Source organism: Berghia stephanieae, chromosome 3 (assembly GCF_034508935.2).
Source record: "Berghia stephanieae isolate SIO BIC M18660-M18661 chromosome 3, UCSD_Bste_1.3, whole genome shotgun sequence".
Lineage (NCBI taxonomy): Eukaryota > Metazoa > Mollusca > Gastropoda > Nudibranchia > Aeolidiidae > Berghia > Berghia stephanieae.
The window spans coordinates 85,684,312-85,702,887 of NC_088362.1; the positions used below are offsets into that span (position 1 = coordinate 85,684,312).

The window sequence follows — 18,576 nt, forward strand, 5'->3', positions numbered from 1 at the left end:
TTCCAGTCTTCCCTTGTAATAGACCCTAAGACAAATCTCTGCTTGAGGCTGAATAAAGGGAACTTTATTTACTTTATTGCCTACGTGGAGGGAGATAACTTTATACATAATATGTTACAAGAAGTTGTAGGGGGGGGGGGGGGGGGGGGGGTGCTGTATCACAACATTCATTTACTATCATAGCCAAGTATTGGCAAATCATGGCGCGTGGTATTGATGAGGATGACCAGAGGAGAGGTGTTGGTTATGTGAAGCGGCAATGGTGTGTGTCTGAGTATCTATCATACTCTGTAAACATACACATGCAGTGTAGATAGATACACAAATACATAACCATCAATGTCATAGTCATAGTTAATTATCAGTGGTCCAAACCACAGGTCATATTTTCTTTTTAATTCTTCAATTAATCTATTTAAACATTATTTTTTTTTACGCTGGCTGGGTGAAATTAGTTTTAGGAAACCGTGTTTGGGGTAAAGCATCAGTACCAACTGCCGATTATTGTTCGCTAAATAGGGGTTTTACTAAAATGTAGGTCACTATTTTGGGGTTTTTATTACTAATAATATATAGCAAAAAATTTTTTTAAATCATGACAAGAGGTCAATGTCGCTATCCAAGGGTATTGTTATCCAGAGGTTGCACTGTATGTAAATGATGGCCCAACCCAAAAAATGTAGACAAAATACTCATTACGAATAACAATAATACATTTTTTAATTATTATTCTCTTTAAAAAATTATACGATACTCCTTGTTTCCAATAAAATTAATTATGGACATTTCAACTAAAAATATAATTTTAAAATCAGATTGGAATGAAAAAAAGGCATCTTGTCATGGCACACTATTATTATGATCAACTGGAAGCTCTACAAGGTCGATACTTTCAATGGATCTTGTATTGCAACACAGTATACAAGTGCCTTAAAGAGTCAAGACAGATAGAATAAATTAAAGGTGTGAATAAAGGTTCATACAAATATAAAGCAATCAAATGCTGCTTGAAACTCGAAGAAATTACAATAATAAACTGGAATCGAAGCTTCAATGTAATAGGATTCAATAGTCTGATGTCACGTCGCCCAACAATGAGCTGTTTGGTTCTAAACAAAGAAAATAGGTACTTTTTATTCTCCATGATGGCTAGAACTTTTTCACATGTCATTTAATCAGAATGTATAAAAATCAAAATATGATCAGATTTACAATGTTTTTCTCCTCTGGGCACACTTTTATGCTCGTTGGAGAAGTATTTCATAAGGTCGTCCACAAATATCCAATAGTTTAGAACCAGTTGCTAAGCTACTATGCGTCATTACGAGGGAAGTGACGTCACGACTGTTGAAGGCTATTTTCGAAGACAGACCTGTCTTCCTAAATTAAATTGAAGCTTCTATTTCAATTTCAAATAGAGTCAAAACAAAAGATGATAAGGGGTATGTCAAGGGACATTAGATGATTACAAAAAGTGAATTAAAATTTATAGAAGAAGACGTCACTCAGGTCTTTGTTTTTTTGGGGGTTTTTTTGGCATCCACATTTATAAGTAATTCTCAATAAACGGTATTAATCAAACTATAAACGACCAAGATTACACAGTTTTGTGGGGGTTTTTTTATAGTTTTTAAGGGTTTTTTACGGCACTTGCAACACATTAAGGTCATATCAGCGCCAGTAAAAAGGAAGAAAATGGGATAAAAAAAAGTTCAAGAATTACAATTAAAGCACCCAAGAAAAAGTAAGACAAAGGGGAATTGGTTCAAATAAGAAACAGGGGTAGATTCCAGGAGCACACTATCAAAGTACTTAGTTTGAGATCACTAAAAGTCTCATCCAGACACAAGCACAGATCCCCACTAAGAGGAATACACTCAAATGTTTTACAAATTATATATAATATAAAGAAAAAATAATACAGTGCATAACAGGGAGATGATTTACAAGGACAAAAATATCATCTCCCAAAACTAACTATACATTTGACTGTTTCCCTCCAACTCCAAGTCAGGGCATTGGCAGGGCCAGGACAAAACCAAGTAATCTCATTCCAAAACAAAGACAGAAAGCAAGGTGGAAAATAGATAATGGAGGATAGAAGACACAGTAAGTACCTCCCTGCCCACTATGGGAGGTCAGAAACCCCACCCAGTAGTTTTGTGTTTTGGTCCATTATATTTCCGGATGGCAATGCTGTGAGTTTCTTAGCCAGAAAGAAAAAAAAAGTAGAAAATATTTGTGAGTGAGGGGGGAGGAGGAAGCAAGTAAATTACAAAATATGATGGTCTTTTAAATCTAAATACATAGAAATGGGTGATCAAAATGTATTCTTGAAGAAAAATATAGAAATTACAAATGATAAATCAAGTTTTAAGTTTAAGCGAAAAAATGCTAGGCTCTCATTCTCTTGCGATAACAATACTGACATGGAGGATTTTTGCAACAAAAAAAAAAAACATCCCAAATTTTGCAAGCTAAAAACCCATAATTAGTTCATGAAAGAGAAAAGTATTTGTTTGTTTTTAAGGGTTTCACGGCGCTTGCAACTAATGTAATGTAATATCAGCGCCAGTAAAAAGGAAGAAAATGAGATAGTAAAAAAGAAACTACTCTTGATTAATTATCTGTCACATTCTACACGAGCAAACAAAATACAATCCAAAATTTTGCAAGCAAAAAAACAACAAAATTTACAAAAATTAATTGCGATTGATTTTCGTAAAAACTGACAATAACTTGCCTGAGTAAGAGAGAGATTAACTAAAAAAAAATCATTACAAAAAGCTAATAAGATTGTTAAAAATCCACACCAACAAAGCCGTTGCAGGCATATCTACCTTCAATCACAAATTTCAGGGACATTCTATGGATAAAACTTCTTTTCCCATATCACATTGTCCTGTGTTCAATTCCCGCTATATAAGTTTTCAGCATTATTATTATTATTATTATTAAAAACATTTAACAAGGACCAAATATCGTCTATACTTACATAAAACGCTACTGACGACATTGATACTGAGCCTATTATAGGCATCATCAGAAATGGACAGGCATATAATTTATGGCAATTCAACGGCTTAATGATATCATTTACATCGTTTTATTTACTCTCGGAAAGTCTTGATTGAGAGTTGTTCGAAATTGGGCTCCTGTTGCCAGATAGCCAATTTGGCCAAAATTGGCCACACAGAGAATACTGTTTCTCCAATTAATTTAAAATTATCATTTATATCTATTTTAAATTTCTCCTAGTCCGTTAGAATTTTTGTAATTATCAAAACCGATGAGTTTTCCAAGGAGATCAGAGTTTTAGTATTATTTGCCCAAGTAAGGTTCTATTTGGTCACTTTTCACATCGATCACTGTCCTTGAGTAAGGCTGTGCCTCAGAAGAAAAAAATAGTGCGAGTACAAGTAGCTACAAAGAAATCCTCAACCTCTCTCTCTCTTTCTTTCTTTCTCTCTCTCTCTCTCTCCCTCTATCTATCTCTCTCTCTCTCTCTCTCCAACGCTCCCTTAAACATATTCAAGACTCTATAACTATAAAGCTGTTCTCTTTTTTTCTTTTTTTTTTTTCATTGGTTTTTGTTTTGGTTGTTCGTTTTTGTTTCGTTTTTCTACGGAGTAATATTATTGTTACGTACAAGACATGCTCAAGGCAATAAATTTTGACATCTCATTGTATTCTAAATTAAAATAATAATCCTAAAAGTGAGTAAAAGTAAATAAATGTTAAAAGTCACGGTAAGAATCTCGTCAATGTTTGATAATTCAGTTTCGAGAATTGAGATCTATTTCAGGCGCCCGGTTTTGAACAACTCTCAATCCAGATTTTCCAAGAGTAAATAAAACGCTGTAAATGATATTATTAAACCGTTGAATTGACATAAATTATGCCTGTCCATTTCTGATAAGCTCAGTATCAATCGGTTAAGGTAAGTATCGACGATATTTGGTCCTTTTTAAATATTTTTATTTTCGGTGGACTGAAAACACGGTTCCTTATTATTATTTCGGTTACGATGTTACTGTGAAAAAGATTGTGATGCAATTATTTCCCTTTTTACAGTGGAAAAAATCCCTTCCAAAAACAAATAAATGGGAAACTGCACAACTGACGGAAGCTACTCCCACACACTGATAAAATCTTGAAAGTTTGAAAAAAAAAAATTGCAAAAATCTGCAGATTGTGCGGCTGCAATGCAAACCAGGGATTTTTTGCATTTTTTTTTTTTGGCTTCACGCAATGCAAAAAATCGCCATGCCAGATTCATAAGGACTCGTGTTGTATTTTATTATCACTACATTGTCTTCCTTATGACATAAAAGTGAAAGGATTATGCTTAGTGCTGGAATAGTGCACCCCATATTGATTAAGTCCTTGTTCTTGGTGGACATATTTGCAGGTCTAATAATCTTGATTTAATACTGTTGTAAAGGAAAATATTTAACATTGGTTTGAAAGTATTTCTAATATAACAATGAGCCTAAAACAATTTGGTTTATAACACCTACAAAAATGTACATATCGGGCTTGACAAATACAAGGGCACATCCTAAGAAATGTATAAAGCCAAGAATATGGCAAATTACTTTTTTGAGAGAAGCAGTTGGCTGTTTATATTGAAATGGATGTTTTTGGGGGGGGGGGGGGGGGGGGGGGGTTATGTTTTGATCTAGCTTATAAATGAAATTCATTGCTTTCAGGTTGGTTAGCATTTGTAACCGATAACAAATATCCAAATTTCTGGTCTAGCCATTTCATTTTAATCAATTATTTTTTACTGCAATTATGAATAAAAGTTCAGTTAATAATATGTGATTATTAACATTTACAAACAATAATAACTACTAATTTTCAATTGAAAAGAACACCCAAATTCCTACCCTACACAAAAAATATTACTGAATTCATGATGTCTGAGATTTTCTGTTGGGGTGTCCTTCCCCCTCAGGCAGTTGCATTCCCAGGGTTAGCTATTGCAACCTTTACATTTCTAGGTTAATAGCCAAATTTTCTTTCTCCAAGATCTAGTATATTAATCATCATCTGACCGTGTGATGATCCACATCAACATTGGTTGAGTTTTAAGTAAGGTGCCCTGAATCACATGGTACATCCTTCACTGGGTGTTGGGTATTTCTAATCGTATACTGATTGTTAAATTATGAAATAATGAGAAAGAGATAAAGCAGTAAAAACATATTTTAAGTCTTTCCAGTTGCAATTTCTACTTACAGATGAAAATGGTTGTACTTGTAATAATATAAACATCTTGCTATCATATTCTCTGTATTCCCATATCCATTGCCTCATAAATCTGTCTTATCCGCCTTCGGTTGACACACATGTCCAAAAATGGAAACCAAAAGAAAATCTGCAAAATTCATAAAATGTAGAATTGTGAATCGAATCAATTTTAAATCTAGGCATCCATAAATCTAACGTCATCTATTTTCACTTTGATAATTTGTCTTTTAGTCTAATGCCTAATACACTGGATCGCCTAAGCAATATGGCTGTTTGGAAAAGTGAAATTACAGTTCCAATGGTCACAAGATAAAACTTCTCCACTACATCTATTGTGCCTGACTATACTGTTTGCTTCACATGCATGCTAATAAAACGTTTAATATATTATGAGACATAAGTGCATACTTGTTTTCCATGTTATGATCATTCTTATCATACTCAAATTCAAATTACATCAGGAGCCTTCTAACTCAAGACTCTAATAGTATTCCTTGAATGCTTTTCTCCTGTCTTACTTAAGATGCCATTATTTCTATTCCTGGAATAAAAATTAAAGGAGATATCGGACAACCTTGTTTAACGCCTCTTTGCATTTCAAAATCCCCCGATATGTGCCCCCCCCCCCCCCCCATTCTTTACACATAGCTTCCTATCGTTGAGAATGGTGATCATACAAATCTTGAAATAATCTCCAAAACCAAAGTAATCAAAAGTTTTTAATAGGAAAGTTGTTGATATAGTATCGAAAGCCTTTTTATTATCAATTAATAACATTAACCAGGATATGTTTATTTCTTTTTCACATTCTATTAAATCATCAATTTCCCTAAAATTTCTGCAATGTTTCTTCCACGAATAAATCCTTTTTTGGTCATTACTGATTAGATTAATTAAAGCTGCTTTAAGTCTATTTGGCAAGATTTTTGCCAGTATTTTATAATCAGCATTTGTTAAAATTATAAGCTTCCAATTCCCTAAATATTCTCTATCGATAAATTGATTTTTCGGTATTAACGCTATTACCCATCTTCTTTGACTGCAACTTAGCATATTTTTTCTAAGACTAAACTCAAAACACTTGAACATCACCGTTTTGATCTCATCCCAAAAAACTTTGAAAAATTCTACTGGAATTCCATCTGAACTAATGTAAATTAATCCGCACAGGGTTGCAGCTCATCATTTTTCTTACAGGAAGGAACTCCCATCCTTACCTTTACTCATATTTCATGGCAATAATATTTATTTTCTGTTTTGATTATATGTTTATTATTAACACTACTATGATTATTATTACTATGATTATTATTATTATTACTATGATTATCATTATTATATCTATTACTATCATTATTATTATTATTTATCATCATTTTTATCACATAATGCGAATGAAATTATCATCAATGATAATGTTTTGTGGCCCGTGTGATGACCCATACATATAGGCAGCAACTATGTAGATAGTATTGATTACTATCCAAATTCTCCTTTCTATGAATGTACCAGGGCTATTAGGTCATATTAAATCAAGGGTTTTTTAAATTTGTCTCTTTTAATTACTTAATTTATTTATTTATTTAGTTAGTTTGTTTTGTATTTACTTGTTTATGAATTTTATATACAATAGTAAATTCATTTTATGTTTTATTGACAACTTTTATTCATATTAATTTATTCAAATATATGTCTTAAAGTATCTTATCTTTTTTTCTTTTTTTTTCTTTCTTTATTATTATTATGTATTTACTTTTGTTTTAAAACTTAGTTTTATTATTTATTTATTTTTTAAATCTATTTTTGCCAATAACTTCAAGGTCACTATCCATATGCCTATGTTTAATGTGTATGTATATAAAAGAAGAGGATAAAAATAAACTGGCAAAGTGACGACAAGCGTTGGATGTCTCTCATTCTCATTCCTGAGGTTAAAAAAATAAATAAATAAATAAATAACTTTTTAAAAAAAAGTTTGTTACCAGATTGACGAAGCAAACACAAGGAATCCACAATGGGAATAATCCACTTGAAAATGCCCATACCTAAAGATAACAAGTCAATTTGACAACATAAAAAAATTCTTTTCGACATAATATATAAAACATCACTTCTCTAGATGTTATTCCAAATAAACAACAACTTATAAGAAACAAAAAAAACAAGATGAAACACTAATGTGAGAAAAAAAACCCGAATCCTTTAATTAACAATAAAACCTTATAAATTCAGATATAATTATAATATTAACATACCATATCTCCCACTGTCAGAAACAATTTAAAAAAAAATAAAAACATGTGATGATACAGTTGTCTGACTGCAACCGCGATTATTTTAAACAATATCAGTTTAGGCTATTAGGAAACTGTAAAGATTTTTTGTGAGCAACTCAGGTAATATCATATAAATAATGTCATATAAGATAACTTTGCAAGTCTAATTCAATAGACAGATTTCATGATTTAAATTATGTAGCAAAATATAAAATACGTTTTTAAATACAAAGAAAAATACAGCACACTGCATTTTATATAATCAGTTGTACTGTAGACTGCATTTTATATAATTTGTCAAACTATCAAGTCAAATGCCACTAATCATCATTCAAGGTATTGAAGACAATCAAAAATATACTTCAAAAATAAAAAGTATGCATTTCTTGTTGTTACCAACATAAGTGCCTGCTCCACTCACTTTTCTAAATTAAAAATTCATCCCAAATACCGGAGCATACTCAATGTCTCAATCGTATCTATGTTACACGTTTGTGTAGAGAATATTGGCTATTAAGCTTAAATGGTGGCCAACTAACTTTGTGGTGTTTGGGTGTGTTGAACCCGTGACCTCAAGAAGTCAGGAAGAGAAGCCTCTAATAATAGTAGGGTTAGAAGCGACATTTTTTGGGGGTCATGGATAGCTCATACAGTAGAGTCACGATCTCCCCGGCCAGGCAGAGTTGTCTCGTACCAGGAAGGTCACGGGTTCAAGCCCCCATTGCCGTCAGGAAAGTTTTATTCTCTGTTGTCTTCTGGCATTTTCCTTCTCACTTAATTTCTTATTCTAAAAGTATGCATGATTGTTGTTGGAATTGGAATGATAGGACATTCAAACTGTATGAATAGAATTTTTAAAAATATTTATATACAAATGGTCTGCTGGCGAAAATGAAAATGGGAATGATTTTTATAAATATGCATGTTTTCTATCTCATAATTCAGTTATTCACAAACCTCAACATTAGAGTCATTAATTTTGAATTCGATGACATCTAGCCATTCAAACCTAGTGAAGACTTGGACTTGAATAAAGGTTGGATCTGCCTGTATTTTTTTTTTTTTTTTTTTGGAAAAAAAAAAATCTTTAAGAAACCTGGGGCATGATATACCTTTGCAGTCTTTCTCTTGATATTTAGGAACTTAGAAAATTCAAAAGGTTGATTTGGAAGCAATCAAATGCATACGTCTTTACTGATGATATGTGGGTCACTAGAAACGTGTCTGAAATCGGGTATAAGGTATAATGGCATTGCAATCAAATTTTCAGAGCTTCTCAGAGTACTCTTCTTGAGCTTGGCTGCAAAGTTTCATCCTCTTAAACCAGGAATCAAAGCATTTTTGCCACATTTCCGGTGTTGTGGCTGAAATTTAATCTTCAAATACCTTACGACATCTATAGGAGTCTTAGATTTAATCCCACAGAGTTTGTCCTTGTCAAATGGGAAAAAGAAGTCACAGGGGGCCAGGTCGGGAGAAAATGGAGGGTGAGTTAGAATTTGAATATTGTTTACAGTCAAGAACTGCACTGTCGCGATGGCTGCGTGAACACTAGCATTGTCATGGTGCCATAGCAGCCCCTTTGTGCCTGTCTTTGGATGCCGTTTTCTCCACTTCTCTAAAACTGTCAGTATGCAGTGGTTAATATATCAATCTGAGGTGACTGCATCTGGCTTGGAGAGGTAAAATGGCGATGTAACCTTTTTAATTGAAAAAGCTAGCCACGATTTGCTTTCCAACACTTCATCACTTGAATTTCAGAGGTGGGGGTCCACTAAAAGTGCTCAAAGCGCTTTTCAAGGGGTCCCTGTTCAATAGCAATGCTTAACATAAGGGACGAGACACGACACCTGTTAGGGAGCGTTCACATATTACGTCATCAGCTAGGGGGGGAGGGGGGGTCTACCAAATGTTGACATGTGTTGACATGGGGGAGGGGGGGTCAGACCCAAGATGATGTCATCAAAACATAGGCAAATTAAGCCTATTTCAAAGTTTGTTCCTTTCAAAACAGCTAAAGATAAATTGCTATGTTGAGTATTGCCCATCTCTCAAGAAACAAGATGGGAAAGGGGTATCACTTCTCAAAAGGCGAACTTGCCCTAAATGTTCATTGTATCACTCCTCGATCACAGCAATGAAAGACCATTCACGAAAATGCGGCATACAAGAAGAACAGCAAATGGGAGAAAGTGATGACGATGAAGATGAAATTGATGATACTATTTATGGTACATTGCCAGAGGTCCAAGACAAAAACATTTTTGAATCAATTAATTTTATGTTTGGAAATTGAAACAGAAATTCATTCCACTAAAAGACTAATATGCTATAAAATAATTTGCCTCCTATACTATTTTAAATTACACTTTCTGAAATTTTTTAAATAGCACCTGCACCAAGTAGCCTAATTTAAATAATGTTTGTTAGATTTTATCTTTGCAAATTTAAATTTTATGTCCCCATTGTATCGTAAAACATAAATTATCAACAGTTTCTGAAATTAATAAAATGTCTGAATGTGTTTTATCAAACGTTGATAATCAATGTTTATGGTTTGAAAAATGAATAATAAATATTGTGAAATTAAAGTTATCTTTTAGTTTTTATTAAATTAGATGACGTCATCATCTGTTGGAGGAGGGGGGGGGGGTCAGGTCAATGATGACAAGTGATGACTTGGGGGAGGGGGGGGGTCTAAAAAGGGCAAATTTTTGATGACGTAATATGTGAACGCTCCCTTAGGTGATATTGCAATTATTTTATGACAAAACAAAAGCTGTAAAAAGCCAAGTCCTCATTTTAATTCTGAGTACACTGAGAGAATGTGAGTAAAGAGCTTTTTCCAAGGACTCAACACCCACTAAGAGCAGGACTCCCAGGAGCCTTAAGAGTCCACAGGTGAGTCATACCACTAGATCACATAGCCGCACAAGGTACTATTACTATTACAATTATTTTTTTTTTTGACAAAAGCATTGCTGAACATGACCAAATACTCATTTATTTTACACCTGTTTACAGTGAGATAATAAGAGGATGGAGCCTTTTCCAATGATTCCATAATGCATTGTCCACAACGGGACTCAAGTCAGGGAACTACAAGTTCAAAAGCCAGTGTCATCATTCCAAAAGCCACAAAAGCAGCACAGTCTCTCTCTCTCTCTCTGTCTCTCTCTCTCTCTCTCTCTCTCTCTCTCTCTCTCTCTCTCTCTCTCTCTCTCTCTCTCTATCTATCTATCTATCTATCTATCTATCTATCTATCTAACTAATGTGATTGCATTTCCTGGATTTAGAATCTTAATTTCATAACATTTTAGAAATTAGATTGCCCCTTTTTTCAAAATGTCTAACCATTATACTCTCAGTTTTCAGGAAAGTGAAGAGGGAGGAGGGGCAATGAATATGATAGATCGCCTATCAGGCGTTGTCCCTTCCTAAATGTTGCTGTTGGCCAGAGACCCCTTGTAAAGCACTGAGCACATTAAGTGGATATTGCGCTGTATAAAAGCTCAATATTTATTTTTTTTAGATTCTTCTTCTTCTTCTAGGTTCCATGCCTGGTCCAGGCTTCGGATACTGCATGAATTATCTCTCTCCATTCCTCCCTGTCTCTTGCTTTTTCAAACAGCTCTTGGATTGTTAGGTTGGTAAAGCCCTTCAGTTGGTCTATGAGTGTTTTTCTTTGTCTCCCCCGGGCGCGTTTACCAGGTATTTTTCCACAACTTGCCAGGTATTCATTCTTATCTTTCCTTACTATGTGTCGGAAAAAGGATAGTTGTCGATCCGCTATTAAGGGCATTAGTTTCCTTTGTTGGTATGTTTGTTTTAGCACTTCTTCGTTCGTTTTGTGTGCAATATACGATATTCTCTGCATCCTTCTCAAACACCACATTTCAAAAGCTTCAATGTTCTTTTGTGTTTCTGCATTTGTAGTCCAGCTTTCGCATCCGTATAACAAGATTGGCCACACGTAGCACTTCAAGACTCTGAATCTAATCCCGAACGACATCTGTTTGTTTTTCAAAATGTTTCCGAGATCCATAAAGGCCTGTTTGGCTTGAGTTATTCTTGCTCGTATGTCTCGGTTACATCTTCCATCTGTTGTCACTATTGAACCCAGGTATTTAAAACTTTCTACGTTGGTAAGTTGCTCGCCGTGAATCGTTATATTGCAGGTGTTGTTGTTTTCAGGGTTTTTCTGTATTACCATGCATTCCGTTTTGGTGATATTCACTTCCATTCCCTTGGCTTCACTATCTACTACCACTTTGTCAACAATCTTTTGAAGTTGGATTTCTGATGTTGCAACGAGTACCGTATCGTCTGCGTATCTTATATTATTTATGTTGTGACCTCCTACTTTTATTCCCTCCATATTAGTTATGCCCCTCATGATTGTTTCTTGGTATAGATTAAACAGATCTGGTGAGGCAACACACCCTTGACAGACTCCTTTCTTAATAGGAATGGAATTTCCTGTAGAGTTTCCGATTTTGATAGATGCCTGCTGGGTGTAGTATAATGTTTGCATGAGTCTGAGGTCTTTCTCATCAGCGCCAATGGAGTGCAGTTGTTTTAGTATTTCTTCGTGGCGTACTCTATCAAAAGCTTTTTTGTAGTCGACAAAACAGAGGTATTGTGGGGTCTGAACCTGTATAGCTCTTTCACTTAAAACACGGAGGAGGTATATTGCGTTCCTTGTCCCTCTGTCAGGTTGGAATCCATATTGTTCTTCTGCGATTTCGGGGTTAATCTTATTCCTTAGCCTGTTGATAATTATACGCAACAGTATTTTGTTGATGTGGCTTATTAAACTTATAGTTCTAAAATTTTTGCATCTGACTGCACCTGCTTTCTTTGGTATTGCTATGAAAATAGAGTTACAGAGAAATTCTGGAATTTTCCCAGTGTTGTATATATTGTTGAATAATATGTGACGTTCATCAATTGCTAGATCTCCTAGGCTTTTTAATACCTCTACAGATATTTCATCAGGGCCTGTTGCTTTACCATCCTTCATTCGTTCCATGGCATGTTCAATTTCACTTTTGGTGATTTTTGGTCCGCTTAATGGTTCTTTGAATTTCAGTGGTGGTTCATTTCTATTTGGATCATTGTACAGTTCGCCTATGTATTCTACCCATCGGCTTTCTATATGTTGTTCTTCAAATAGCAGTTCCCCTTGTTTGTTCTGGATACAACTTCCTGCTGCTTTGCTTTTCCTTTTCCCTGATAGTTCTTTTATTCTTTGGTGAGCTTGTTGGGGGTTGGGTTTGTATTCTCTTTCGATTTCGCAGCATTTCCAGTCTAGATAGTTCTCGTGTGCCTCGATGCATTTGGATTTAATGTGGGTGTTCAATGTTTGGTATTCTGCAGACCCTCTGTTGCATTTTCGTCTTTCTTCAAATAGGTTTAGAATTTCATTTGTCATCCATTCCTTTTTGCTGTTTATTTGAGCTATTGGTAAATGCTTTTCTGCAGTTGCTTTGACACACTTTTGGAATATATCAAAATTGTTTTTCACATTTTTCGTTATCGGGTTCACTTTGGCTTTGTATCATGAGTGCACTTTCAAATTCTTCTCTCATTTTTGTTTGTATGCCATTGTCTTTGCATAACCTGTAATCCCTCTTTATTCTACCAGCTGTTCTCTGAATAGCTTTAAACTTTATCCTTACTGTACAAACAACTGGGACATGGTCACTGTCTACATCGGCGCCTGGGTAGGTTTTGCAATTTAATATGCCATTTCTGAATCTTGATGATACTGCTATAAAGTCTATCTGGTTCCTTGCTCTGTCCCCTGGTGATTGCCATGTCCAGGTTCTTCTTGGGTGTTGTTGAAACCAGGTGTTTGAAATCATTAATTTATTTGTTCTACACCAATCTGCCCAGATGTTTCCTCGTTCATTTCTGTCTCCGAGTCCATGTGGTCCGATTATGTCACCATCTCTGCCTCTGCCAATCTTAGCATTCAGGTCCCCCATTACCATAAGGACTTCTTGTGATTTACACATTCGTTTTGCTTTGTCTAGTGAATGGTAAAACTCGGTCATATCTGCATCTGTCGCCTCTTCTGTTGGTGCATAAACTTGAATAATATTGGTGTCAACTACAGGTCCTCTTAGCTTAACCAGCAAAACTCTGTCTGAGATTGCTATGTGCCCTTTGTAAAATTTGGTTGATTGTTGGTCTAAGATCATCCCTACTCCTTTTTGAAAAGAGGTTCCACCACTCCATATGATCTTATATGTCGTGTTGTTTTCTTGTTTTGACATGGTTCCCTGCTCTTTCCATCTCATCTCTGCCAGGCCAAGAATATTTATTTTGAGCCGTTTCATTTCTTTTATTATGTTGTTTAGTTTTCCTTTTTGGACACAGGTCCTGACATTCCATGTCCCAATTTTGGTTTTGTCACATTTGTTAAATTTATTTCACCTAGTAACTGGCTGACGGTTCAGTGTGACCTGACGAACATCACGCTCCCAACCGAGCGAGGCAGCAGTCTTCTGTGAAAACGTGCTCCCCTTTACGCTGTCACCGTTCAACTTTTTGGACTTATTCATGCAGTTAACTCGGCAAAGTTACAAGAATGGTTTGCCATTGCCTATTTAGATTAGCCTATCAATAATGAGTACTCATTTAATTGACATAATACACAATATTAATAAAGAAGAAAACGGCACTGTACAAAACAAATTATAAACTAAATTATCAAATTAAATTGATGCTTACAAATTATTTTCATTTTAATACAAGCGCCTATGGATTAAAAATTATACCTGTTTCACAACCCAAAATGACCGACTTTTGTCATTTTGTATGACTGTCATCAAACCTCTCAATATGTTTTCCATATTTGATCTGTTTGATGTACTGGGCATGATCCACCTGGAAATAAATTATTTTTACTTTATGTTGTTTTTTTTTACAATTTGGTAAAAAAAATAAATAATGAGGTAATTGAAACAAACCAAGTTTTGTTACATTTTTATTATAAGAACTGTTTCCCCCCCCCCCCCCCCCCCCCCCCCCCCCCCCCCCCCCCCCCCCCCCCCCCCCCCCTCTTCCTTCTCCAGATTCAAAGAAAAAGAAATGTTAAGGAAAGGCTCAGAATGAATCAGTCTATCATTGTTATACCAGCTCTTTGTAGTATACACTTCTTGAACAGTCCGTTTCATAGCTACACGGCTAGAGAGATTACCTTCATGTGACAGAGGGGCTATAGTACTCCACGGTTTGTGGGACAGCTGAAATCCCGAGCAAATTGGGAAACCTGCTAATGATTTTGGCAGCACAGGCATTTCTCTATTAGAGAGATCCAGCTATTATTATTATCAGCAACATCATCATCATAAATTATTATCATTATCGTTATTATTATTATTATTATTATTATTATTATTATTATTATTATTATTATTATTATTATCATCATCATCATCATAAGTATTATTATTATTATCATCACCATCATTATTAAACAGCGAATAAGATTTTAATACATAGGAGTCTCCTTTTAATCAATCTTATTTGAGTAAAAAGACATAAACTGAAATTTCAAAACATACTTTTCCTTGTGGCTATGAAACTTTTTGATAAGTGGACACCATACCCCTGGGCGAAAAAATGTCTGGAATGTCGCCTGAATACGTGAAAAAGGGGTAATCCATGTTGCAGGACCATCAGCGCTCACTGGAACAATAATAGTGCATTAAAAAAAAAAGAACTTGAGCATTTATCTAGAGCAATATCCACTAAATGTGCTCAAAGCCCTTTATCTATTATGTTTATATAATAAAAATAAAGACTTACTAAAGTAATAGAAATGGTAGGTACATGTCTTTTAATTCTAACGTGGCTCAGTCAACGCTATAAACCGTCTACATGTACATGTATTGAACAAACAAACAAACAAACCAAAAAAAAAACCCTCACCCCAAATGTACCCTTATGAATATTTCAACATGGTGGCCAATATGTGTGGAGAGAGAGAGAGAGAGAGAGAGAGAGAGAGAGAGAGAGAGAGAGAGAGAGAGAGAGAGAGAGAGAGAGCGAGAGAGAGAGAGAGAGAGCGAGCGAGAGAGAGAGAGAGAGAGAAAGAGAGAACTTACTCTTCGTTTTCAATTGAAACCAGCAGACAATAATCGTAGATAATATGAAATCCAGGAATGAATACATATAAGTGATTGTTTTCATGCTCTTTGCTTAACACGTCCTGACAGCCAATAACGTTTATGGCAATACAATATTTAAAAGGGCACCTCTATTCACAGTAGTACTGCAAATAGTGATATCCTCTATTCGCAGTAGTACTGTAAATAATGATTTCCTCTATTCTCAGTAGTACTGCGAATAGTAGATAGCATTCGTATTTGTTATTTGCAGTAGTAGCCTACAAGCCTAGAGCTTTATTGTATAGAGGATTGGGCACAAAATATAAATAAACTAAATTAATATTATTATCTTTTTTTTTTTAATGTATTTTTCTTTTTGTTTCAATTTTTTTTTAAATTAATTTTTTAATCATTATGACTATTATCATTATAATTATTATTATTATTATTTTGCGTTTAGTTGATGATGACAATGTGTCTGATGTTTTGTAGTGATGGTGGTGTGATGTGGTGGTTGTGATTGTAGTGATGATGGTGATGATGTAGTAGTGATAGAGATAGTAATGATGATTATAAGGATAGTGGTGATGATGATGATGTAATGGTGGTGGCGGTTGCTGTAGTTTTTATAACGATGTGGTAGCCGTGGCAGTGGTAGTAATGATGATGATGTGATGTGGCGGTGGTAGCGATGATGACGAGGAGGAGGATAATGATGTAAAGGTGGTGGTGGTGGTCCCTATAGTTTTGATAACGATGTGGAGGTTGCTGTGGTAGTAGTAGTAGTAGTAGTAATGATGATGTGGTGGTGGCTGTAGTAGCAGAGGTAGTTTATTGGTGGTAACTTCTAAAAAAAATAATTTTTTAATAACGATAAATCGTTTTTTTTTTTATTAACTTCTATTATTTGCAAAAGCCCTGAGATATGAGTCATGAGCAACGGCGAGAGTGTGTGTGAGAGAGAGAGAGAGAGAGAGAGAGAGAGAGAGAGAGAGAGAGAGAGAGAGAGAGAGAGAGAGAGATTCCTGAAACTTTATAAAGTATATTTAAGTAACTGTAAATAATACAATAAACGGGGAAAGAACTAATATTCTCATTAAAGTGATCTGACAGATAAGCTGATAGATTTCAAGATGTGAACGTATGATCAAGTCGGAGAGGTGGGGACGGGCAAATTTTCATGGACAGAATGATGAACATGGATTGGATCGGGGTAACAAAAACAAAACACGATCTTGTCAAGTGTCAGACTTGAAGGGAAAGTTGAAACGTTCAAAATCTCAATTCTCAGTCACACAAAATGTTTCAATCATCCCTCCTTTCCTTCTCAAACTAACACACTCATTCAACTTTAAGTCATTCGACAACACGCCATTTTGAACAGAAAATAGGGGAGGCCTTTCGAAAGCTCCTACATCCCCAGTATTCTTAGTAGGGGGTTTGGGAGGGGGAAAACTTTTTTTATAATGTTCTAGTAGGGGGTTTGGGAGGGGGAGACTTTTTTTTGAAAAAATCATTTTAAAAAACAAGAATACTGGGGATGTAGGAGCTTTCGGAAGGCCTCCTGAAAATAGTATTGTATTCAGTGAGGGGACAAAAAAAAACTAATTTTCAGAGACGGGAGAGCGCTTCTGCTAGTGCGAATATTGGAATAGTACTACTGCAAATAAACATTTCGTATACCGTACTTAAAAAGTCCAAAAGCCGAGAAAGAAATCCGCCCATCCTCTACGGCTCCTTTTGATGTTTAGGCTTAGTTATTTTGTTTTTACTTCTGTCACTGTACTGCGCAAATTTCAGTATAGTTACGACGTCGATAATCATAGGTACTTAGCAGAATGGCAAAGAAATTTAAAAGGGCCTAGGTTATTCACTCATTAGAAGTTACAAGTCTGCGATTTCACTCCACCATGTCCAAAGTTGACAAATTAACGGAAGGGAGTGGAAGACGGTGCTCCACGACTGCCAGAAGGGCATGGTTCCTCGTAGCTAATTTCGATTTTAAAAGTGACCAAACAGAACCTGACGCAGCCAAACAATACTAATACTCTGAACCACATGAAAAACTAATCAGTTTTGATAATTTAAAAAAAAATCAAATAGACTATAAAATAGTTTTTAAAAGTAAAAATTAGAAAGATAAAGTAAATTAGTAATAGAAATGCGATTCTCTGTATAATCAAATTTGGCAAAAATTTGTTACACACGTTGCAATCTGGCACTCCTGCTTTGTTCCCGTAAAAAGAAACAGCAGTATTTATTTTCTAAGAAAATCTATTTTTAGAACACGGTTAACAGCTGCCCTAGGAAGTAGAAAGAGGAAAGCTAACAGCTCCTCTTTCTAGGCAGCTGCTTTTGCTCCTCTTCACCTTTCTCCATTCTTCTTCTTCCCCTCCTTTTCCATATTCTTCTTTCTCTCTTCTTACTCCTTTTCCTTCTCATTCGTTATTCGCATCCTCCTTCTCCAACTTGCATTTGCTGCAAACTATTCGAGCATATTGTGTGATCCTCAATAACTGAATATCTCGAAACTAACAGTATTTTCTGTGATGAACAGCACGGATTTAAGAAGCACCGCTCATGTCAAACTCAACTTTTATCATTAACACATGATATCAACTGCTATTGATAAAGGGTGTCAAATTGATCTAGTACTACTGGACTTTGCCAAGGCCTTCGACAAGGTTCCTCGCCATCGGTTAATCCAGAAATAACACAACGGATTGGCCTTGAACCTCTGGAAAAGAGAAGAAAGATAGAAAAACGTAAATTGTTCCACAAGATCTACTACAAAAATTCGTGCCTTAAACTTCCAAACGACATCAAATATATCGGCACAAGAACTACGAGGGGACATAAAGCAAGAGTAACCATCCCATCATCAAAAACAGACGCCCGCCTGTATTCGTTTTTCCCTTCCACT

The 18,576-nt window shown here is 35.2% G+C and overlaps 1 protein-coding gene across 13 annotated transcripts in view; it reads right to left on the reverse strand.

The window, feature by feature from the left end:
* Nucleotides 1–17,620, reverse strand: part of LOC144968696 (uncharacterized) — a 21,801-nt gene extending 4,181 nt beyond the window's left edge. The window contains exons 1-8 of one of the 13 annotated variants that reach the window (XM_078907285.1): nucleotides 17,342–17,599; nucleotides 15,651–15,885; nucleotides 15,108–15,231; nucleotides 14,319–14,427; nucleotides 8,490–8,579; nucleotides 7,239–7,301; nucleotides 5,245–5,383; nucleotides 696–4,433 (exon numbers count right to left, since the gene is read on the reverse strand). In XM_078907285.1, the coding sequence (XP_078763411.1) occupies nucleotides 5,288–5,383; nucleotides 7,239–7,301; nucleotides 8,490–8,579; nucleotides 14,319–14,427; nucleotides 15,108–15,231; nucleotides 15,651–15,735 (567 nt within the window). In that variant the 5' untranslated portion in view covers nucleotides 15,736–15,885; nucleotides 17,342–17,599 and the 3' untranslated portion in view covers nucleotides 696–4,433; nucleotides 5,245–5,287. Of the gene's footprint in view, nucleotides 1–695; nucleotides 5,384–7,238; nucleotides 7,302–8,489; nucleotides 8,580–14,318; nucleotides 14,428–15,107; nucleotides 15,232–15,650; nucleotides 15,946–17,341 lie in introns of those variants that run through there. The other 12 variants (XM_078907284.1, XM_078907289.1, XM_078907288.1 and 9 more) reach the window with 12 other exon arrangements.
* Nucleotides 17,621–18,576: the final 956 nt, after the last annotated feature.